We start from the raw sequence: 24,520 nt of genomic DNA on the forward strand, positions 1-24,520 counted from the left end.
ATGTTCGATCTCAGCTGTGGTGGTTGCATTTTGAGGGGAACGAAATGCAAAAACTCTTGTGTATTAGATTTAGGTTAACATTAAAGAGCCCTAAGTGATCAAAATTAATTTGGAGTCCCCACCATGGCATGCCTTATAATCAGGTGATGGTTTTGGCATGTGGAACACCAGAATTTAATTTCTTTCTTAATGTGGTCATTTTTCTCAATGGGGATGCTTGGATAAAGAACATGTAATGCCTGATTGCAATGTTTTGAGTTGCAGCAAAGATGACTGTTTATTTCTCTGTAAATATATTTTCTGGTTTGTAGCTTAAGAGTACCTGTGCATACGAACAGTGGTTGATCACTTGGGTCTTCAATTTCAGAGATGCGCCTTGCAGAGATGTCGTCCATGGGTATCGGCAACAAACCTTGCCTTGATATTCGCCCCAGCAGTGACCAAATCAACGACCGCTCCATCACTTTCCAGCAGCTTAGCCGAAGTATGCAATAGAATTTCTACTTTGTACATGTTCCTTGATGTCATGTGCTGGTTGTTATTTGTAAATTTTTACTTTTTCATTATCCTTACTGATTTTCACTAACTGGCATACATGAATGCATTAACCAGTAGCCTGCTGACTTAAGTCTTTGTCTTAGAACAGAGCACTGTGTGTGTGTAAAAGAGAGCGAGAGAGAGAGAGTGAGAGAGATGGGGGAGAGTAGCATGCTACAACAAAATAATAAATGCTGTTTGTATGCCGAGGAAAACTTGCTTTTTGAACATTATAGGTGCTAGTGTTGAAGTGTTAGGTATTTTTAGCAAGGGAAGTCTCTTTCAGTGTTGATCATTGCTAACAGTGAAGGTTTTTAATGTTTTGTTGGGTTCTTGTGTTGGTATATCTATATTGTTCCCATACTTAGTCTTGATGTAATGGTGCCTCAAAAAAATGTTTGCAATTTTAATATCGCTAGGAGCTTCTCTCCTGCTTATTGTTTCCTGCTATATAAATACTATAGCTAGAACATTCCAGTATTATCAGCCGTTAAATGACTCTCATCTTGGTAGCTTTAGTAAGGGTGACAAAGGGGAGGCTCGCTGTTGCTTGTTCTTCAGAGCAGCTGACATCCTTTGAAAGATGTGGGACACTCTAGCCACACCAGCCAATGTGACTGCAAATGTGGCATTCTGCTGCTAAGCACAAGGTCAAGGGCTTACCGTATTTACTTCTATTTACTTGCATTCTTGCACTTGCATAATGCTCGCGCCCTCACATTGACCATCAAAAATTAGAATTTTGTCTTTCCCTGAGTAATCATTGCATCCTCAAAAATTGTTGCAGCGACTGTTGGCTGGTTCCACCCCGTGATAATAATCGTGTATAGCAACTGAAGCACACTATCGGTGTGTGCAACCACAATCCAATCTAAACCGCAATTGGCGAGGTTTCCATGATTCTGTCAAGTTTGAGTTGCACATAGATAGCTAATACTGTCATTGTTTGTTGTGTCGCTTTGCGATAAGGCAATATGGGAGTTTTGTGGCTAGTTTCAAACTAAAGGCCAACATCGGTGTGAACAGTGGCGACATGATGAGCCATGAGGAAGTGATAGTGACATTTGTATTGCCACTGACGCTGAATAGGTTGGCCGAGAATCACATTATTTATCAATTTGGTGACTCGAGGTTCAGGCACTGTCTACAGATAAGGGACGTTTGCAATTCCTGCCAGTGTAGTACCTGTGCTCTTATTACAAATTTAAATGTTGCTGGGTAGTAATATTTTGTTTGAGCTTACATTTGCTGGCATGATAACCACCTTTTACAGAGACTCCTTTTTAAAATTTTTTTCTTAAGCACCGACAAATTTCCCTTTGAGTATTTTTCCAGTGTAATTATCGTACATCCCTACTTTGGATAAAGTTTTTGCAAAAGAAGGAAGTGCGAGCATATGCGAGTAAATACGGTAATTCCTGAATGCAGTGGCTGCATGTAAATGGGGACAGAACACTAACTAATATTGCCACCTACTGAAATTTTGGTGCGCATTCACAAGCCTCGTGTCAAAACTAGTAATTCAGGGCTCTTTTCTATGGCACCTTTTATTGCCAGATGTAGTTTTTGGACTTAAAAGGCACTAGTTGATTTCCATGTATTAAATTGCTCATCTTGTGCGTCATGGAAATAGATAAGTATGAGCAGGACAACTGCTGTCTACCTCCTGGGCTTTTATTGTAATTGTTTGAACATTTGAACAGGTGGCAAATGTAAGGCCTAGGCATCAGCTCGTAAATAGGGCAGCAGTTACAGGAAGCAGGAAAAAAATTTCCGAAGAAATTTAACATTGCTTACATGTGGGAATGCGAAAGGCATTATAGTCACTTTGGTGAAATGCTTTTTTTCTGCGCGTTCCTTGTCCGTACGAACTCTCACCTGTGTTTTAACTGTGCTTCGGCAAGGCCAAATAAAATGCACCAAGCGTCTCAACGCCCTCGCTTGCCTGCGAGGAATTCATGACTCAAAGGACCGCTCAGCGGCATTAAATTCGAAAGTAGTGCTTTTTATTTTATACACTCATTTTATACACACGTGACGTGGCACTACCTCCTGCCCGTTGGCTGTGCTGTCATGTGCCCAACGACGCATGCACTTAGGCACACATTGTCAACGAGAACCGTGGAGCTGCCTTGGCGTAGGGGGAGCGTGCTCGTCTTGCACCCCAGAGGCCCGGGTTCAGTTCCCACCCAGACCGAAATTTACCTAATATTCTTTTCAATTTACTTTCTTTACAGGAATCTTCCTGATAAATTAGACATCGATTCGAGTATTCTTTTATGGGGTTTTACTCTTAGCCGTCGGCCATTTTTGGTAGCATCATTCAGTCACACAGCAGATTACAACGCCGTATTTTCGCGTAATGGGACATGTAATGCTTTCACATTAAAAAAAAAGAGAGAGTATACATTCCAAAAACAGCTTCATTGGTAGACAACACTTGTCCCCTTCCCATTTGTCTCCATTGATATTGCATGTCGAATGAAATGGAAAGAGTTTCCCTGTGGTACCCCCTTTTCACTTATTTTTGACTTATTGTGTTGGCCTCAATGGTGGTGCGCTAAATGTGCCTGGCTCTTTTGCTTGTGCAGCCGCACCTCGGCTGCGCAGTCCTCTGGGTCTCCTGGAGTTAGGCCGGGAAGGCGGAGCCAGCAAGCGGCCTCATTCCATCATCTCTGTAAGCTCTTCGTCCTCATCATCATCAAGCCAAGGCTCTCTCCATTGTGCCCTCAACCTTGGTTTTGAGGCTGGTGATAGCCCTCGACCTCTACAGCGATCATTGACCCATCAGTCTCACTGCTCTACAGGTAAGACATGGTTGTTATAGGGCTATATTGTTTTCTGGTTGGTGAGGTGACGCAACACAGTCATGTCTGGATTAATTCAAAACTAGATTACGCCAAACAAGCAAGTGCATTTAATCAATAATCAAATGAAATTGACTGAAAAATGTCTTTAGTTAGTGAGTCGGCTATCAAGGCTCATTTTGTGAATGGCCAAATGTGTTGCAACAGCGTTTCCTTCAAACATGGCACATGCCTTGTGTGGATTTCCCCATGGAGGTAGGAAAGAACGAGGAGGGAGCATCATGGAATAAAATTAATCCATGTTGGCCTGATACGTGACCATTTCATGGTATACATTAGTGTGATCCACCACTGCGCTAGGTGTGCCCTGCTCACGCTCATTCGAAAAGACAACAGCTGTGACAGCACTGTGTGGTTGCTGCATTCGCATTTTCAATTGAAGATGATAAATGTATGCATTGCAATAAATGACCCAAGTTGCACAAGCATATCAGGAGAACATGTGCACAGCAGTTGGCAGAGCACCCAAACAAGTGGGCATTGACTAAAGCCTAACGAGAAGCAAGCACACTGGACAGAGTTTGCCGAGCGCAGGGTCATGTGTTGGACCGGCTTTTTGAGAGAGAAAAAGCGAAAGAAATGGCTTCACGAAGAGGTAGCTTGTGAAGGCTGGCTGCACCATGTAATTCTCCTTCCTAGTTTATTTCCTGCCTCCATGAATTTTGCTCGTGGCAGCCTTGCATAGATTTCTCAAGAAAAATAAATTGCATATATGCCAGCCAGTGTGGCATGTGTAGGCCTGTGTCCATAGCCATTGGACACTTTTGTTGATACTGTCGGAATGATCACCTAACAGTCAGTCAGCATCTGTTCTGGTTAAGTAAGTTCCTTTCAAAGAGTGAGAGAGAGAAAAGAAGGAAACTTTCATTTCAAATGTTTTTTTAGTGGCTAAATTTCTTTAGAGTGCAAATTTAGGCTATTTGGCAATGATAGTCTCAAACAAGAGATAATACGATCAGTTCTTTGTATGTGTCTTGTATGTTATATCCCTCATTTTAAAGGGCCCCTCACCAGGCCACATAGAAAATTTTGGTTATGCAGTTGAACTCCTCAATAATGAAAGCCCTCAAGAATGAAATTCTCGCGGCAGCGAAGAAATCCGGTGGCTCCGGCGAACGCCCCTAGAGTTCAATGCATTTGCACCCTCTCTACAGCAAAGAGTTTTTAAGAAGCAGTCCCGCATTAACGGAAGTTTGAGGTTGTGATCTGCGACATTTGTTAGGCACATGAGCCAGTTGGGAACCCAGAAGTATGAAAATTGCAGCAGCACAATAATGACTCATCTGACAAGTCGGGCACATAAGTTTCTGACAAGCATCGGCGCGGCCATTGCTGTTTACATTCAATTGGATGATGATGATGATAGCAGTGTACGTGTGCTTTTTTTTTTTCGGTCACTGAAAATGGCATTTTGCTAGCCCATCTGTTGGCCACTAAGTGGGTGCGTGACGTTTCATGTGACGACACCGCTGGCCGCACGCTGCCACACTATCTTGCCGTTCGCCGTGTGAATGCTGAGTTTGCCTGCGCCTTGCTTACGGCCTAGTTTTGTTTGGCCTGGTCACCAAGATGCCGCCTCTCAAAAGCGCAAGTTTTTGATGCTTCAGGAGAAGTCCGTGATCATCGCCGAAGCTGCAAAAGGCGGAAAGAAGTCGGATGTTGTGGAGGAGTTCAGTATCTCGTGCAGCTCACTTTCTACGATTCTGAAATACAAGAACAGCATCATGGCACCACTTCAGAATGGCGCCCACACCTAGCACAGGACGGCGGCAGTGCCGGCCTACGAAGACGGCGACAAAGCTGTCTTCCAGTGGTTCCTCGGCAAGAGAGCGAACAAGGTGCCTTTGTCTGGATGCCTTCTATAGCAGAAGGCTATTGACTTAGCATGCATTTTGGGGCACAGCAACTTTAAGGCGAGTGCCAGATGTCTAAGCCGATCCAAAACGCAGCACTGCATAGTTGCCAAGGTGTTGTCAGGGCAGTCGGCGAACGTCGACGCTAAAGCAGCATCATCCTGGATGCAGGAAAGTTTCGAAAACATACTTTTATAACGAAAACATACGAAGTTTATAATGCGGATGAAACTGGGTTTTTCTGCCGAATGTAGCCATCGAAAATGCTTGACTTGAGGTGTCAAAAATGTCATGGCGGCAAGCTAAGCAAAAAGCGGGTGACTATTCTTTTGTGCTCTAATATAATGGCTCCGACAACGTCGCCTCCACGTGATCGGCTGGAGCAAGAAGCCACAGTGCTTTAAAGGTAACCAAAGGCTGCCAGTCAAATTCATTGCCAACTAGAAAGCTTGGATGAGGCACTCGACATTCTCCAGCTCGCTGGAAGCCTTTGATGTGGGTATGAGGAAGCAGAGCAGATCCGTCCGCCTTTTTTTAGATAACTGCAGTACTCACCATACCGAAGACGTCCTGACGAGTGTCCGCTTGATCTCTCCTCCCCCCCCCCCTCCGAACTGCACAACTGTTATCAAACCTGTGGACCAAGGGGTTACCGTATTTACTCGCATAATGATCACACTTTTTTGTCAGAAAAATTGACGCAAAATCAGGGGTGCGATCATTACGAAGGTTACATTTCCCGCGAAAAGAAAAAAAAATTTTTCGGCCCGCGTTTGCTGCAGGACACCAAAACAAGGATGGCGGCCGGCGGAGCAAGCCTAACGCACCGAACATGATTTTTTTTTCTTCTCGTGAGTGCATTACGTGCATTTAAACAGTTTCTTCCGTATCACTAATGAATAATATTGTTAGTATCGGCAAGTTTGCGGCAATAACTTAGCCGCGTCCACTTTGAGGGGACAGAAACAGATGGGCGCGCTTAGCTGCCAGTGACATAGAAACACATGGCCGGCATGCTGCAGAAACTGCGGCATCTGTCTTGACTACTATCCTAATACGGCATGTTTCCGCTAAGGCTGGGTGAATATCTTAGCTGTGTTACAAGCGTCGGCGTATGAATAGGGTACACTTTCTGTGTATCAGTCTAAACGTGGCTACTATCGTTGCCGCTCGCGATTTGTTGCGTGCCCACTAGTGCAGATAAGAAGAATCGAAAGGCGCCTTTTTTGTTGTTGTTGACCACAACCATTATAAAGCCTACACATAATAAAGGCAAGTTTGGTTGCAGCTTTATTTTAGTCATGGAAATGCAGAAAGTGATGAAAGTAATGAAATGAGGTATCTACTTAAGAATGTTTTGTGCGTGGAGACCGCTTGGTTTGTCTTGTCGTTCGCGTAGCATTTGACAGATCGTAAGCGCGATCAATATTAGCTAGACTTGGCACACGACATATCGCTGCGGCAAGTTCGGGGTGCGATCATTACGCGAGTGCGATCATTATGCGAGTAAATACGGTATTAAAAAGCATCAAGTCAGTGCACCAAGGGAGACTCATCCGGCAAATCAAAACGAAGCAACACACAGAAATTGATCTTTTCATGGCGCTGGAGATGCTTGCCAGGGTGTGACCTGTTACTTTGGCCGGCCTTGTCCAGAACTGCTTCAGGCACGCCGGTTTCGCGGCTGGTCCCCATGCCTTGCCAGAGCCAGAATCGAGCGGTTCTTCAGGTAGTGACAATCTGCAGCCACTAACTCAAGCATTGGACGCGTTTTGCTGTGTGCATTGAACAGTGCCAGACGCTGCCGAACTGGATGACTTTTTGTGTGCGGACGTCGACTTGATTGTGCACGCGGAGTTCAGCGGCAACAATATTATCGACGGTGTGCGCAAAGAACATGAGGAAAGTGACGACGAGGATGGCGAAAAGCAAACACAAGAAAGGCTATCAAGCTCGCGTAATGTGCTTGATGCTTTGGACGTTATCCCAACTTTCCTAGGCATCCACAATGACAACAAAGCTATGCATAGCTTATGCATAGCTTGCGAGGCCCAAGTTGTGAAGCTCCTGCACAGCAAGGTGAAGCAGAGCAAAACAAGCAACTTTTTTTCATCAAAATTTGGTTCTTAAAAGTAATAGGCAAGCTTATTTGTCAGTTTTTGCGACAGCAAAATTCTTGTGAGAACGAAATGAATTTCGTACCCCGGCGGCTTCATTATTGCGGGGTTCGACTACACGCTGGAAGTTGTTACATGCCCTCTAGGGAGTGTACTGGCACAATAATTTTTCAAATTAGTTCGTTAATAACTGAGATAGAAATATTTCAGTGCCACGAACCCATGATTTCAGAAGGCGCGTATCACCACCAACACAGGCACTCTCTCCAGTTGCCCCTGTCAAGTCACTGCTAGTGAAATTTCTTCCCTACGTTCTTCCATACTGGTGCTGGAGGATTGCGGGACGCACACGTCACGGGCCCCACCTTTTTTTTTTTTTCTTTCTCGCTTTCTTGCTCTGCGGTGCACTTCCACTGAAGGCCTCGTGCTCGAGCTGTTGCATTTGCCTTGTTTCACGCAGCGCACGATTTTGCGTGCTGTGCACAAGAACACCTGACTAGCGATATAATTCAGTGCTACAAGAACACTGAGGCAGAGGCAGGCGGATCACAAAGCGTGATCGCGTGCTGGAACATGGCAGAAAGTGACATAGTTTTGCTGTACGACAAGCAGACGAAACGGAAGTACATCTCTCTTGTTATGGTACGAAGTAAAATGAAAACGCACTGACGTTCGGTTTGTAGGTTTTATTATTAAAGCTCAGCTCTTAGGCGCCTGTTCCTGCAGCAAGTGTCGGCATGGGCAGGAGCGGCGATGGTATAACCGAGTGAACGAGCACGGCGAAAGATGGAAAGCGAATGCGAAGCGCAGTGGGGGGATGAAAGATGCAAGGAGGAAAGCAGAGAAGAGAGTGCAGCGGAATCATGTGGTGGAAAGCGGAGGAAGGTACCGTATTTACTTGCATAATGATTGCACTCGCGTAATGATCGCCCCCCTGAATTTTGTCGTCAAAATCAGGTTTTTTTCTTTCCCGTGTAATGATTGCAACCTGAACTTGCTGCAGCGATATGTCGTGTGCCAAGTCTAGCTAATGATGATCACGCTTACCATCTGTCAAATGCTGTCGAATGCTACTCGAACGACTCTTCAAGACAAATCAAGCAGTCTGCACGCACCAGACATTCTTAAGCAGATGCCCCATTTCATTCCTTTGATCACTTTCCGCACTTCCATGACAAAAAAAAACAAAAAGCTCCAGCCAAACTTGCCTTTATTATGTGTAGGCTTTATAATGGTTGTAGTCAACAACAACAAAAAAGACGCCTTTCGATTCTTCTCGTCTGCACTCGTGGGCACGCAACAAATCGCGAGCGGCAACGATAGTAGCCACGTTTAGACTGATACATTAAAAGTGTGCCCTATTCATACGCCGATACTTCTAATACAGCTTAGATATTCACCCACCCTTAGCGGAAACGTGCCGTATTAGGATAGTAGTGAAGACAAATGCAGCAGTTTCCCATACCCGCCATGTGTTTCTATGTCACTGGCAGCTAAGCACGCCCATCTCTGTTTCTGTCCCCACAAAGTGGACATGGCTGCGTTAGTGCCACAGACATGCCAATATTAACGATATTATTCATTACTGATATGGAAGAAACTGTTTCAATGCGTGTAAATGTACTCCCGAAAAGAAAAAATATTGCGTTCGGCACATTCGGCTTGCTCCACCGGCAGCTGCCTGTTTGTTGACCTGTTGTCGTCCCACACCAAATGCCAGAGGAAAAAAAACTTTCTTTTCGCAGGAAATTTAACCTGCATAATGATTCGCCCCTGAATTTGCGGCAATTTATGCGATCATTATGCGAGTAGATACGGTATGATGAAAGCGTGAGAAGCGTAGTATGGCGACAATGGCTACGAGATGATGCTAGAGTGGCACGCATCGTCTGGGAGGTCTGTCGGCAGCGACTGCAAATCGTGCTTACATGTCACCCACGTGCTGGCTCTTGCACTCTCCAGATTAGCGAGGCCCATCATGCCACACTTAGCTCAATTTGCAACATGCCACATGAGACAAATTGTCCGCGCCAGCCAGTATATCGGGAAATGAAAACACATATAGAGCTGCACTCAAATTTTGCATTGGGGAGTATCGTAATTGTCGGTGAAGCTTTTTCTAAACTTTAATTCAACTATTGAAGCAGTAGATGTAAGAAAAAACTGATGTTGCCTTGAATAATTCTCAAAGTCGCATGTCACTGTGAGTGATGTCACAGCACTCCCATGTATGTAGGCGCACTTGTATGATATACGTCGACTCTATGGCTGGGAGCGCGGCACTCGCGAGGAGAAGGGCAAACAATGTTTGGTTAGGAATTTATCATATTTACTCAAATCTAATGTGCACCTTTTTCCCCGATATTATAGGTCCGAAAATTGCGTGTGCGTAAGAATCGAGTACGACGCTAAATCTGCATCGCCAAATCGCCATCGGCATTTCAGAATGTCCCTCTCGTACGTGCTTCAAGCCATCTTCGAGCTTAGCTGCCATAGCTTCCTCCATGTGCTGGTCTTCATGTTTCCTGCGTTTGCTCTACCAGCATGGAAGTGCCAACTGCAAAGACACGTCTAGTTCATCATGATGCCACAATGAAAGGGAGAGTGATCACATGTGCGGAGACGGGACGGAAATCGGGCTGCATCATGGGCATTCGGAGTTCCCACTACTTGCGTGCTGGACTGGCGCAAACAGAAGAAGAAGCTTTCCACTCCGGCAGCAGTTGCATATGGCGTGGTTGCACGCGGCACCCATATTAAAAGCGATCTGCGATGGGGACAGAGTTTATGCTATGGTCTATGCGTCTAGGTGCGCCGCGCTGTGTTCTCGTTGCTTAGTTCGCGTTGAAGCGAGAGGCAGCACAAAGGTCGATTCGCTTGCTCGTGCTACTGCAATTCGTCACTCCAGCGTTTTGGTAGTGAGTTTCCGCAGTCATCGAGTGAAACATGTTCGTGTTTGTTTGTGCGCGCCTGACGCCATGCTTCTCAATTTAATTAGTAAGTGAATGTTTACAAGATTAAATGGCCGTTAAAAGTACTATCCTTACTTCATATAGCTGTCTGCCAATTTGCTATTGCAATTGATGCTTCGTGTTTCGGGTGAAACTGCGAATTTTTTTATCCTTTGCAACTTTAGTGCATTGGGAGTAAACTTTGTTTTTTCAGATGAAAGTTGTATTTCTGTATGAAATAATAAGGTGCGCATTACCGTAAAGGACTCTTTTTTTTAGGTCACGGCAAACATGCACATTACAATAGAGGGTGTTTTTGGGCCACGTAAAACAGGTGTGCGTTACAATCGAGGGTGCGTTAGAATCGAGTAAATATGGTAAGCTCTTTCCACAATCTGTAGTGATGTAATACTTAGCTGACATGGTTGTTAGCACACATTGCATGCACTGTGCTTGTCCGCTCAAAATTGCCAGACCTGGTGAGGGGTCCTTTATGCACTGTTGTTAGAAGACAAATTCCATTAAACTTTTATATTAAGTTATACGCTATATGAAACTCACGGGCATTTTTTTGTTACTTTGATATAAATGGACCTGGCTGCAATAGTTCTCTGCAATTTGTCAAGTAACAAACATTGATATTTGTGTGCAATTCTAAACTTTTGGGAAACACTGCTTAGAGAAACTCGCCATAAGAGTAATTTTCCCCCACATTGTCTACTTCTAAGCTCCTTTTCTGCATTGTTGACAAAACGTTCTTAACAAGTAGAAATGGCACATATATTGTAAATTTTTCTGTAGCAAAGTGTGTTCATTATTTGGTGACGCTGTTTTTTGACCATTCTATGTGTATGAATTGCCCAGGTTTTTAGGTTAACTAGTGCTGAATTGATGAGGTTTCAATGCAATATCGACGGGCTTGTATGAGGCATCCAGAGGAGCGCCTCTTCTTTGCTTAACTTCCAAAAAAGAGTGGCTGAAGCGAACTGTGTGCTGCTCTTGCCTTGCAGAGAGTGGTTTCTGCACAGATGCCAGCACCGCTGGGGACTGCAGTGCAGATGCATCATTGCTGATGACACGAAGGCACCGTAAAGCAGAACGCAGTGATTCATTGCTGTCCAATGATTCTCTTGCTACACATTCAGAAGAAGGATCCCACTGTGGAGAAGAGGTCGCCTCCTCACTGCACACCCAGGGCTTTTCACTGCATGAGTAAGAAATTATTATTACCATTGTTTTGCACCATTTAGCTGTGTAGTTTAACCTAGTTTGACGAAACCTATGACATAATGAACATATTAAATTTGCTGATCTTAGTTCCATTGAAAACCTTGTACTTTTTTCCCACTGTTTTGTTGTATCGTGAAAATCTGCATCAAAGTTTTCTTTTTCTAAATTTGACATGCATAATCTCTGTTGCATGTTATAGTCTGGTATTAAAACTTTCCAAATTATTTCATGCACTTCACGATTTCAGTTTTGAAGTGTGGTGCAAAGCAGCAGGCACCTATAGCCATTGTCATCAGGTGCTACAACGGAAGTGGATATCCACTTATGTCTGTACCTGCTGTGTCAAAACATTTGCCAAGGCCTGCGTACCATTACTACCCCAGTGATCACGCTGACCATCATCCAATTTCAGCGTTGTCAAGCTGCTCAATGTTAGCTCCACAGAGGCAGCAAGCATAGAGTGATTTAGAGTGCCGAAACTACCACAGCGCTACAGTTCTTCTAGGGCTGGCAACAGCAAAAAAAAGTTATTTTCATGTGCAGCGAGAAGAGACAACCACAAAGTGGCCTTTTAGGTCGGCAAAAAAGAAATACCTTTTTGTGTGCTGGGAACAGACGGAAGCTCATGAAGTCTCTGTGGTCCCAAGAAAACAGCTTCTCAAAAAATTGAGGAAGACTTTGCAGCCTGTGCCTGTTTAAGGGGCCCCTCACCAGGCCACATAGCAAATTTCGGTTTTACGCTTTAACTTGTTATGTTCTGCTTTAACTTGAAGAGTTCTGCCGCAATAATTATTCAAATTGGTTCATTAATAGCCGAGATAGAAATATTTCAGTGCCGCGAAACCATGATTTCAGGAGGCGAGCGCCATTGCCAAGAGAGACACTCTCTCCACTTTCCCCCGTCTAGCCTCCGCAAGTAAAATTTCTTCCCTTCATTTCTCACATACCAGAGCTCGAGGATCGTCCGACGCATACGTCATGAGCCCCGCTATCATTTTTTCCTTACTTTTTTTGCTGCGCGGCATGCTTTCGCTGACTCCATCGCACACGAGTTGTTACGTTTGTCTCGTTTTGTGCAGCGCGCAAGAACACCTGAGTAGCCGTACATGTCAGTGCTACACGAATACTGAGGCAGACACAAGCGGATCACAGAGCATGATCGCGTGCTGGAACATGGTAGAAAAGGACATAATTTCATTGTCTGCGCGTGTGACTGCACGACGCGGGAGCAAGCAGACGAAATGAAAGTGGATCTCTCTTGCTACAGTGCGAAGTAAAACAAAAATGCACAGGCATTCGGTTTGTGTGTTTTATTATTTCTCTAAACTCTAATTTGGCTATTGAAGCAACAGATTACACAAAGAACAGACATTGCCTTGAATAATTCTTGAAATGACATGCGACTATGAGTGACATCACAACACTGACAGGTACGTAGGAGCACTTGTGCGATATATCTTACTCTGTGGCTGGGAGCGTGACGCCCATGAGAAGTACAAACGGCATTCGGTTTGGAGTTCCAGCTCTTTCCACGACGTGTAGTGATGTAATAGTTAGCATACACAATCGTTAACGTGCATTGTATGTACGGCACTTGTCAGCTCAAAATGGCCAGAAGGGCCCTTTAAAGCAGCAATTCTCTCTGCATCTTGCAATGCATACATGTCATCCTACGACAGCAAAATGCGATAGAGATCGCTGTTGAGAAAGAGTAGTGTTTGTAATGATATAGAAATTACATCCTGTAGGTGGACACTGGCTATATGCTATATATAGCCAGAATGCTATATTTTTTAAAATTAATATTAGTAAGTGAAATGTAGTGTTTTCACTGGTTTATACAGCAGAAATTTACAGTGCCTGAGTTTAACTTCTAATATTATTGGAATTGTATAAGAATTTGATGGTATTGTTCAGAACATTCTGGTTCTTCAGAGTGTAGCATCTAACATGTATATTCACTTTTAATTTTTTTCTCCGCTTTTTGCGACAGCCGGTGCTTAGGAAAGGGCAGCCAAGGGGCTCTAAATCCTGCACCTTGAACATAGATTGTGGCTTGCCTCATTTTCTAAAGTTTGTGTGCGGAGAAATTTAATCCATAATGGTTCCTGAATTAAAAGGAAATTTATTGGAATGTGTGCCATGACTTATTCTGTCCTTATTTGTCATCTTGCAGCACTTGACTACTGCAACAGCGACAGCAAGAGGAGCAGTTTTGAAAATGCTGAATTGCAGACCACACGATGATGCTTGTGTCTTTATTATTTTATTTTTGTCAAGTAACTTATTTCAACTGTAAAATGGGGCAAGCAATCGTGTGAAAAAATCAAAAAAATGAAATATGGTGGAGTAGAGCACCACTGTAACAACCAGCAAACCTCAGGGTCCTTCTTGTCTTGTATTACTACTACCATTATTCGTGTTGAGTATTTTTTTTTATCACTTAGTGAGGGTTCATGTTATTTTTTTCTTTTTTTTTTCCTTAGTCCAATTTCATGCTGCCACGTCACCTGAACAGGAAGACATGAGCTTACATTGTACAATGTGCCATAGGAGTTGTGAAACTGGGTCTTCCTCCTCCTTAGCCCTCACACTCTGTAAAATTTACCTGAGATGTCACAAAAGCCCCCCCCTGACAGGAGCAGGTGCAAAATTTTCAGTTGTGTGCCGCACTGTAAGTTCTTTGGAAATGGGGGCAGTGGGCGATGCTGGCCAATGCTTGATGCCAGTGTGTGTGCTCTCTGGATTGAGCAGGCCTTCCAACAAGCTGTCCGCTACGGGGGTTGTCTTGAAAGATTGCGCCAGCGCTATCAACTGGGTGACCTGAGTGTGGAAATGAAAGAGTTGTCTTTTCTTCCTCTTTATTTCTTCCCTTCTGGTTTCATTTTGCTTTCTTTTTTTTTATCTACTTGGCACCATTTTCTTCATCTGCATTTCATGGCAACATTGTCTGTGGTTCCCCTGCTGTTTGCACAAGTTTGCCTATATTCAAGACTGCCAGGAAAAGGAAAGAAAAAAAGAATGCTGTGGAACAAATTGAATTGGGCTTGTTTGTTTTCTCAGTTCTGTTCAATGCTCAGTTGTTTCTGGAAGTTTCCCTCTTCCTGCGTGTTCCTTTTTTCCCATTTCCCTTGCCTGGTGCTCCTTATGGAAGCACCTGTGTGTGTGTGTGTTACGTGTGCATGTGTGTGCATGCAAGTTGAGTGTGCGACATGTAACATGCTGTTGCATTCAAGGGTGAATGTACTAGCATGGTTACGACGATACCTCTTATATTCCTATTATTATGTTTATTATTGTGGTTGCTTAGTTAAGCCTGATATTATTACAGCTGTCATGTTATTTAATTGCATAGAGGAGCAGTGCAGTTAGTTGGGAGTGTGCTAATCTTGTGAGATATCCTTAGAATGTTCCACTGTTTCAGATCTATCAAGTGATAAGCATGCTGAGAATTGTAAAATAGGGGATACTTCTAGCAGTAGAAAAACACTTATATTAGGAGCAGGCTGAAAAACTGCTGCTTCAAGCATTTGCTGTTCCCTTAGACTTGTACATAATTTGATTGTAAATGTCACAAATTCCAAATTTTCTTAATTGTTTCTTCTGGTCACTTATTCACTTGTGCCATTTTTGATTTAACTCTGTTATGAACCTTACTGGACCTGTGTTGTGATGCCGTGTTTTCTTTTGTAAATCTTAACACAGTCGTTCTGTGTACCTATTTCCGGTTTGTATAAAATAAATGTTTTGCCTAATACTTAGTGAGTCGTGTTGCCGTGTGTCATTTTGTCAAAAGATTATAGCACAGACTTTTAGATACACTCAACTGGCTGCGGAAAAGATAAAAAGAATTGTACCCAACTTGACCCTCTGTTGATGGCACATATAAGTACCTCAAACAAATATTCGCTTCCTATCTAAAAACGCAAAATGCATACAGAATAAGGATAAAAAAAAGAAAAAAAAACAGATTTTGCGGAAGCCTATTGGCAGAAAAATGGAAATGAACTTCACCCCAAGTCACCTTTAGCTTCGTTTCGAATTTCTGCAGGCAGCTCTAGTCGTATGTGAACCATAGGTGCTCATTTCACTTGCTTTGACATGTGTGCAACGCCACTGCAGCCAGAGACGTTGCATTCTCCTCCGACTGGGCTTTCAAAAGAAAGCGTGTCTCGTGTCGGACTACTTCCACCTCGTCCCGTGTTCCTGCTCCAAACCAAGAAATGATGCTTGCTGCCTGTCATTGCAGTGTTGGCTGAAGGCACTTAGCCAGAAACTCTACTCAATATCGGAACTCGGCAAGAATTCTGGTAGGCAACATCCATTAATAAAGGATTAATGATGCTTGGAGCTACTGCCGTTTTGCTGCATTAGATGGTTCAAGTACTGCTGAATCTACACTTGTGGGAGGACGCATTGGAATGAGATGACTATGCATAAATCGGCATATTCACTCACGCGCACCATCTCCCTCCCCTGATTCGTACTCGCTCCACATCCATTTCGCAGGCAAGCGGGAGGGCGTCAATGAGTGAAGGCGCGAGTAAAACGAGAGAGTGCGCAGGAGTGCCGGTTAACGCGAGTACGAACGAAAGTCGCTGGCGGTGATTTTAAGTTGACGTGAGTATATGAATGAGAGTTGCCGTCGGCGAGCGTAAGTGGACGCCAGTATGAGCGTTGCAGCGTAACGCAAGGTCGAGGTTATAAGTGTATCCGCCCATCTCGCCGACCTAGGTGACTGTTTCTGTACGCACTGAATTGCATATAAGTGCATAAGTCTAAAAAAAATTCAGGGACATCCTTGGTCATGTGTGCAAAAATACACATCGAAGTACAATGTCGGCCGCAAACATTCTCTTTACATGCGCCTACTGCTGACGCACAACTGGCCGCGCGAGGTACTAGAGTAGGGGTAGTGGGCCGAGGGGGAGGCGCGGGCAACGCGCGCGTGAAGTAGAAAATCCGGAAAGTTCTTGTGGCCGCGAGGCGGCGCTACGGAGCCTGGGACCCGAAGGTCCCTCTATAATTTTCTTGAGGGTCTTTATGGGACCCTAAAGACCCTTGATTATTTGAAAGTAGCGACACTCTCCTCCTCGCGGTGCTTTTCTCCAATTCTCCTCGCCGGCCGGCTGCGCACGGCGCGCTTTTTCTGCCCGGCTCTCGCGGACGGGCCGCAGCATTCTATGGAGGCGTGTTATTTTAGGCCAGTTGCGCGCCCCAGTAGTGTTTAAAATTTTTAGAAATGCCGATAACAGCATCGATAATGCAGAAGGCAACGTTTATTAGGTTGTTCCTTTTTTCTTAAAGCCGTATGAACGGGGTATACTGATGTAAAAGGAGCTTTGAGGCGAGTTCTATACTCTAGAGAATTGTTCTGCCACAAGATGAGAGGCTTTACTTTGTGCGTCTCATCTAGTATTGCTTGTGGCACGTCCCTTTGTGTGTGGCTTATTAAGCGAAAACATTAGATCTCTGTTTCAAGGTCGCGTTGTGAGATACAGAAAATATCACGTGACCGAAGGAAGGCCGGAAGCGAACCAAAGCATGATCAGCCGTGTATAAGAGATGATTACTGATGAGCGAAGTAATGGTTGATTACTGATTGGATTAAGACGATTGAGGTCTATTAAAGCTGATGAGGGTGAATGAAGGTGGAATAAGGTGCATTAGGGAGGATTATGGTGGATTAAAGTGACTGAAGAAGAATTAGGGTGGATTAAGGATGATTAAGGTGGGTTAAGGAAGATTAGGGTCGATGAAAGTAGATTAAGGTTCAGAGGGTTATGGTGGACTAGGTGGATTAAAGTGAATTAAGCAGAATTATGGTAAATTAAGGAGGATTACGGTGCAGTAAGGAGGATTAAGACCGATTAAGGTGGATGAAAGATTAGTATGGATTAAGGTTTAATACAGTCGGTTCTACAACCTTAATCCTACTTTATTCACCCTAATTCACTCTAATCCTCCTTAGTCCTTGTTCGAGCACCTTAATCCACCCTAATCCCCCTTAATGCTCTTTATCCACCTTAAACCTCTTTCATATACTTTAATCCTTATCCATGTATCTTAATCTTGGTTGATACACCCTAATCTACCTCCATTAACCCTAATCCACCGTAGCTTTCCTAATCTATCCTAATCGGTCTTAAGCCTCCTTTATCAACCCTAATTCACCTTAATCTACCCTAATCGACCTTAAACCTCCCTAATCCTTAGTCGTGACTCTAATCCACGCTAATCGACCTTACTCCTTGATTCACCGTAATCCTCTTTCATTCACATTAGTCCTTATTCATTAACCTTAATACACTCTAGTCCAGCGTAATCATTAATACACTCTAATCCACCTTAATCCTCTCTAATTCACCTTAATTCAATCACTAATGAATCCACCTTGGCTAATCGTTCTCTTACACAGGGGTGGACATGCTTTGGGTCGCCTCTGGCCTTCCTTGGGTCACGTGGTATTTTCTGCTCGCAACGCGACCTTGAAACAGAGATCTAAAGGCTTTCGCCTTAAAACTAAGGGTCTAGCTAGCGCTCATTACCTGCAACACCACAGGTATACTTGCCGCAAATTTTTTTCAGGGCTTGCATTCATTGTATCTGACTGATGCATAGATCGACGTAAGCTAGAAACAATAGCTCCTCAACAAGCGGCTATTTCAATTTTCAGTAAAACAGGCAACGGATCCTAACAATCGCGAAAAGTGAAATCGAGAGGCTATGTCTTCGCACATAGTTGTTCACAGCGGAAAGCAGAATCTATAGTGCTGCGTTTCCCACTGAATAACAACAGTTGGTGACGTGCGACTTGATGGAGCCGCCTCAAAATATTAATACTAAGAACAACCGCATCTTTATGCAACGTACAAATTCCCGCAACAAAAACGCTGGTGAGCAGGCCGGAAGAATGAAAAAAAGAAAATTGAGCATTATTGGATGCTCCAATAAGAAAGACTCCTCACCTCGCAAACAACGGAAAAAAGTTCGGAACAAAGTCCTTTCGGCCAATGTTATGCAGCCACTGGTTCCTGCGCAAGCCGTCACGCTTTCCTTGTGGTATCATAAAAACGCCATAACCATCTTCACGCTTCTTGTTGCAGTAACATGCGCAGCAGCATGGCATAGCGATAGCAAAAAGTACTGGAAACACAGCGTACAACGTTCGCTACGCCGAGCTAATGCGCCGAACCAGCCTAGCCGAGGAGAAAAATGGCGCGAACGAAATAGAAAAACAAGCAGAACGCAAGATCCGCGCGTTTCCAAGGGCAACATCCGGGAGACCAATCGTCTTGCAGAGAAACGGGGGCAAAACTGGTTGCCGTGGGGACGTGGGGACGCGCAAAGGGCGATAAGCAGGCGAGGAGGTCGCACGGCGGCGGCAAAGAATGGCGGTAATTTCAAATTATCAAGGGACTTTATGGGACCCATAATAACAATATAAATACCTTGGTATATGGATAAACGAAGGCAATAGATATATGGAAGCACAGGAAAAAACAATAACAGTGACGGGTAAGAGAAATGCAGCCATATTGAAGCACATAGCGCTATGGGGATACAATAGGTACGAGGTGCTCCGAGGTATGTGGAAAGGTGTAATGGTTCCAGGACTTACTTTTGGAAATGCGGTTGTTTGCTTTAAATCAGGGGTACAATCGGGACTCGATGGGAACCAAAGGTAAATGGGACGCCTCGCATTGGGCGCTCACGGGAAGACTACAAATGAAGCTGTGCAGGGTGATATGGGTTGGACTAGTTTTGAAGTGAGGGAAACTCGCAGTGAAATTGAGTATGAAGAACGACTGAGGAATGTGGAAGAAAGTAAATGGGCTGGGAGAGTGTTGATGTATCTGTACAGGAAAAAAATTGATTCACAGTGGAGGAAAAGAACTAGGAAGCTTACCAGCAAGTATGCGGCGTGTAGGGTGGGCCACACAGCAAGAAAGAACGTAAAGCGGAAATTCTGAGAGGCTGAAATAATCTCATGGGTGGCGGCAATGGAAAAGAAACCTGCCATGAGTAACTACTTAAGCGGAAAAAACGAAATGAGGAAAGAAACAATTTATCATAACTCCAAGGGAAGCTCATTACTTTTCGAAGCGACATCAGGATGCCTTAGAACACGCACCTGTAAAGCGAGATATAAGAAGGAAGAAGAAGCATGTGTTTGCTGCAGTAAAGCTAGGGAAACTATGGAGCATGTTTTATTAGAATGTGAAGACATCTGCCCAGCGATTGATTTAGGCGCCACTGGCCTTCTTGAAACCCTTGTGTTCAGCGAGAGCAGTGGAAAAGTAAACATGTCCGCAATAGGGATTAGTAAGAGGCGATTGGAGGATTGGTGGAAGTAGGCAAACAACAAAAATACGGAGACGTATAAAAGCAAAGTTCGCAATAGGGGATCAGAAGATTTGGTTGTGGGAGTTCATAGTGTCTTTCTTTTCTTTTTTTCTTGTTTAACTTCGGTTGGACATTAAGCAATATAATAGCAAGAGCTTGGCGGCGCAACCCACCGCCACGTTCCAAAGGGGACGCTCATAACATCCATCCACCCATCCTATGGGATCCGCCGTACCACCGTAGAATAAAGAACCAACTTGTACCACCGTTGTCGCGCTCGCGCGTTGGCCGTCTATCTCGCCTGCCCTTGTTCTGTATTTTATGCGCGCATTTGTTATTTTTCCGTGAGCAGTTTTTATCTGACCGATGAGGTGACATGACAAAGCCTCGTCGGAAGAACTACTGCTTCGCTCCCGGTTGCAGAACTGGGTTATAGCGGCGTGAAGAACGCACCGAAGTTTAATGTCCCCGCGGACGACGAAAGGCGCTGTGTCTGGTATCGGAACCTTCACCGTGCTGATAAGCCTCTGGAGCTGATTGACGCTGTATGTGAGCAACAGTTCGAAGAAAAAAAATTACCGACGATTACGTTACTTCCTAATGCGAAATTTGAGCGCAGCAAATAAGCTGTTTCACCTTTTCGATAGATTGAGGCAAAGAAATCGAGCAACACATGTATGCGCTATCACAGAATTTTTTTTTTTATTTTTCACACGTATTCCTTTAACAAAGACTCCACTAACAGTTCTTGACAGTCATGAAGGAAGCTTTGTGGTCGGAGAAATAGACTGATATATGTTCGACTTGGTACACCAATGCTTGATTCTCAAAGACGAGATCTATACCAGTGCCTCGCGAGGTTGTCACAGCCGTGGGACGCGTTACGAGCGAGAGGAACGGGATGTTCTCCCGCATAAGTGTTAGGAAATTGCTGTTTGTCTTTATGTCAAGCCGCCACCGATCTGGCTCTCTGATTGCCACCGCACAGGGCGAACGGCAGCGGCAATTTCGGCTCGGGCGGTGCACATATACAGATCCGCCGCCACCGATCTGGCTCTCTGATTGCCACCGCACAGGGGTTGCATTGGAGGAGGAGCGAAGAAAGGAATTAAGTTCGAGCCGGCGCTTTGACAACCGGAGACTCGCAGGAAGAGCGGGGAGGGGGGCGGCGTGTACACCCAGCGGCAAACGATGGGGGCAGAAGCGCGCGCAGCAAGCGGACAACACGATAAAGGGAGGAGGGAAGAGATAGCAGTGACTGACTGATGCAACTGAAGAGCACCCTATCCGCCACACAAGAACAGGGGGGGGGGACCCTTTCCTCCTCTTTCTGCATGGCGGCGACGGTGTTCTATGCAGTCACGTTATCTTGACTCTCTAGCGGCGACAGCGGCATCCAGCGGTATCAGTCGGTCGCTGCTAGCGCTGGGGGGATGAAAGGGGGGCGGAGCTGGTTACGAGGCCGACGACAACGCCGACGACGACGCGAAACCCAGGAACGGACGCCAAAGAGCTGCGCTCTAAAATACGTACTTCGAGACTATGTTCACGTCACTGATGGAAAGGCAGTGCAGATACCACGTGGAAAACCCTCGCAGTACCGACCATTCTGCCGAATGTTGCCAAGTGCCTGTCGAAGGTGCCAGTACGCGAAAAACCTCCAAGGAAAAAGGTGTGCGCAGAACCTGCAGTGTGTCGCTCGGCTAAGAAACCTTGCTTGCAAGTTTATGAGATTCAAACGGATGAGCCGGCAATCGGCGTGCAGTATACATGCCGTTTGACTTGTGGAATGTGCCTCAACCGACAGAGCAGTGGTGCTGCTCACACATTTCCCAACTATGGTGGTGTTGCTTATGTTGACACCTCTTTTAACAGTGAGTCTCACGCTGTAATGATCGAAAAGACTGTCTTCATGAACTCCGGAATACACTCGGGGTATCTTCCAACCGGGAAAACCGGGAATTCTCAGGCATTTTGAATAGTCTGGAAATACTCGGGAAAAACTCGGGGAATTTGTGCTTCTGCCAGGGAAAATTAGCTGTCACTTTATTGAAAGCGGACGAAAGTCGTCCTAATGCTGGCTCTAGTATAAGGGGGGAATCGTAACGAGTTGTCTTTGACGCCGTGGCGTCGGTTGGAGGAGTTGCCAGTGTATGTACAGCTGATCAAAAAGATGCTTCAAATGGTCCGTGGGGCGAACGAGCGGCAGAACGAGGACGAGAACAGAAAGGACTGTCGCATTGAGGAATGATCGGGAAATGCACTGTGCCACCTCTTGTTTGAAGGAGCTTGAGGTCAAAAAGGAAAGTGTTGGCTGACGCCGAGGTGCAGGTGACCCTCATCCAAATCAATCCAAATCAAAATAAAGTCTTTGAAACAGTGAAATGCAACACTGAGGCATTGTGCACGTATGTCAGGACAGTTGAAGTTGACTTTCCAGCTGCTGGGAGAATCCCACTTGTGGCAAAGTTCGGACCTAATACCAACGAGCTTGCCATGAGTTGATAGAAATAACTCATTTTCGAAAATATTTGCTTCTGTATGTATTTCTCTTGATTCGTATTTTTAAATGTTCAACTCCATTTGCAATGGGCTTTGGCATTTTTTTGCCCGAAGATATTCACTGTGCATTTGACTACCCCTCCATTCAGTTTTCTATATTGAATAAAATAAACATTAGTCCTTACTCCTTATTCAAACTGAATTAAGTCGTCTTTTATTTTTTTAACATGCTTACTAGAGAGTGACAGCATCGGGCGACATGGTGTCAGCCCGGCTTGACATAAAGTTCTGCGTGACAAATGAAATTTTGCAAAGGCACTCAGGGAAAATCTGGAAAACTCGGGGAATTTGAAGATGTCAACTTGGTAGACACCCTGTACACGAGACGTTGTCTGCCGGACGTATGTTTGCCGTACGTTAATATCGGAACCACTCTCGCATACCACGGAAGAGGCGAAACAGGTGCTGCATGACCCTTCTCGTCCTGTTTCACAGCGAAGCTGTATATGGCTAGGATCCCGAGATTTCTTCATGGCGTAACGTCGACAGAAAACTATCATCATCTATGTCTCATACCTCCGTAAGGCAGAGGCTACAAGCACTTGCCAGAGTGAAGCGAACAGCGCATACATTCTCTGGAATCACGCATACTACAGAAAAGCATACGTTTCAATAAAGAACAAGCTCAAAACAAGCATTTGAACCACGTGTATAATTGATGATAAGGCACTCCTGCGCCTTATGCGAAGACAATGCGAAGACATGCAATGCGAAGCAAATAGCGCTCCCCGCATACGTTTCCCGGTAAAGATTACCGTCGCGCAAACTGCCGCGGCGACGGCAGCTTGACTGTTGCATACGAAGCAGGGAGTGACGTAACTACACTTGCGTACGTGAAAGAAGAACCCGCCTAGCAACTTATTTGTGTTGTGACACGCACGTATATCAGGACTCCTGAAGAGCAGCGTGTATATGAGGCGCGGCGAATTTCTCCTCTCTGGCCCACTCTTTGTATGCGCACGAAGTAGCGGCGCAAACCAAGTCGCAGGCCGTCGAAACGTAATAATGAGGGAAAGTGCATGTGAATGTCGCCACGTGAATAATTTCAACCTGCGTCGCAATGGGTAATCGTTCTAGTTGTCGTTTGCAGCATGGATGGGAGTCCATTTCTTATGTCTAAATAAAGCGCTCTCTGCAGAACTAAACCTGTGTGTGCGCTGAATGTTTTTTCAGTGCAGTTTCCGAGTCGTGCCATCAGTGCGTGCTTTGACTCGCATGTACCAATGAAATTTTTTGAACTTGTGTCTCCGCAAGAAAAAAGAACAAGAAAACGAGGCAACTCGGTTTATGTTCCCTCTTTCTGTCTCTTCTGCATATTGGAGAACGCGGTGGAGCGTACTGAAACGCGGTTTTCACCCGGCGAGGAGATGTCCGACGCGTTGCATATACATGAAGGGCCCAGGTGAAATAAGGTGAAAGGCGGCGCCACCTGTGCGTTTCAGGGAAAACCGCTTCACCGCGCAGCCTTCCCACGGCCCACTACGCCTAATCTAGTATACTACACTTCTTTCACGCTCGGAAAATCACTTATGTAGCACGTATTGAGCAACAGAAAGCTGTATCGGGAGTTTTTCATGTCGCTCTACAGTTTTCTCATTCACACTTTTCGTCTAATTATAATATTTGAGAAGTTGATTAATTAAGAGTAATTATCCACTTAGGCGGTATGAAAAAAATAATGTGAGTATATCCAAGCCACGGCAAACCTTGGTTCTGTCCAGCTACGTGGCATTCGCATATTTTAAAGCTCTGGCTAAAGTTAGCTGGGACATCCTACACACACACACACACACACACACACACACACACACACACACACATATATATATATATATATATATATATATATATATATATATATATATATATATATATTGAGAGAGAGAGAGAGAGAGAACCCACCCTCCCCCCGCCGGAAAAGAAAGTTTTTATTATGCACTTATCTGTAAATTCATCAGCCATGTGTCTTTTAATCGCCTGTGTGTGTGATGATCATCATCGTGGGCTGCGCTGTGTCTTCCGGTCCGAATAACAGGCTGTAAGAACTACTGCCCCAA

The 24,520-nt window shown here is 44.8% G+C and overlaps 1 protein-coding gene across 5 annotated transcripts in view; it reads left to right on the forward strand.

The window, feature by feature from the left end:
- Window positions 1-15,312, forward strand: part of LOC142563788 (uncharacterized) — a 702,312-nt gene extending 687,000 nt beyond the window's left edge. For all 5 annotated transcript variants that reach the window (XM_075674427.1, XM_075674407.1, XM_075674415.1 and 2 more), the window contains 4 exons: window positions 368-484; window positions 3,129-3,344; window positions 11,336-11,537; window positions 13,732-15,312. In XM_075674427.1, the coding sequence (XP_075530542.1) occupies window positions 368-484; window positions 3,129-3,344; window positions 11,336-11,537; window positions 13,732-13,738 (542 nt within the window). In that variant the 3' untranslated portion in view covers window positions 13,739-15,312. The remainder of the gene's footprint in view (window positions 1-367; window positions 485-3,128; window positions 3,345-11,335; window positions 11,538-13,731) is intronic.
- The last annotated feature ends 9,208 nt before the right edge of the window (window positions 15,313-24,520 follow it).

This window comes from Dermacentor variabilis, chromosome 1 (genome assembly GCF_050947875.1).
Source record: "Dermacentor variabilis isolate Ectoservices chromosome 1, ASM5094787v1, whole genome shotgun sequence".
Lineage (NCBI taxonomy): Eukaryota > Metazoa > Arthropoda > Arachnida > Ixodida > Ixodidae > Dermacentor > Dermacentor variabilis.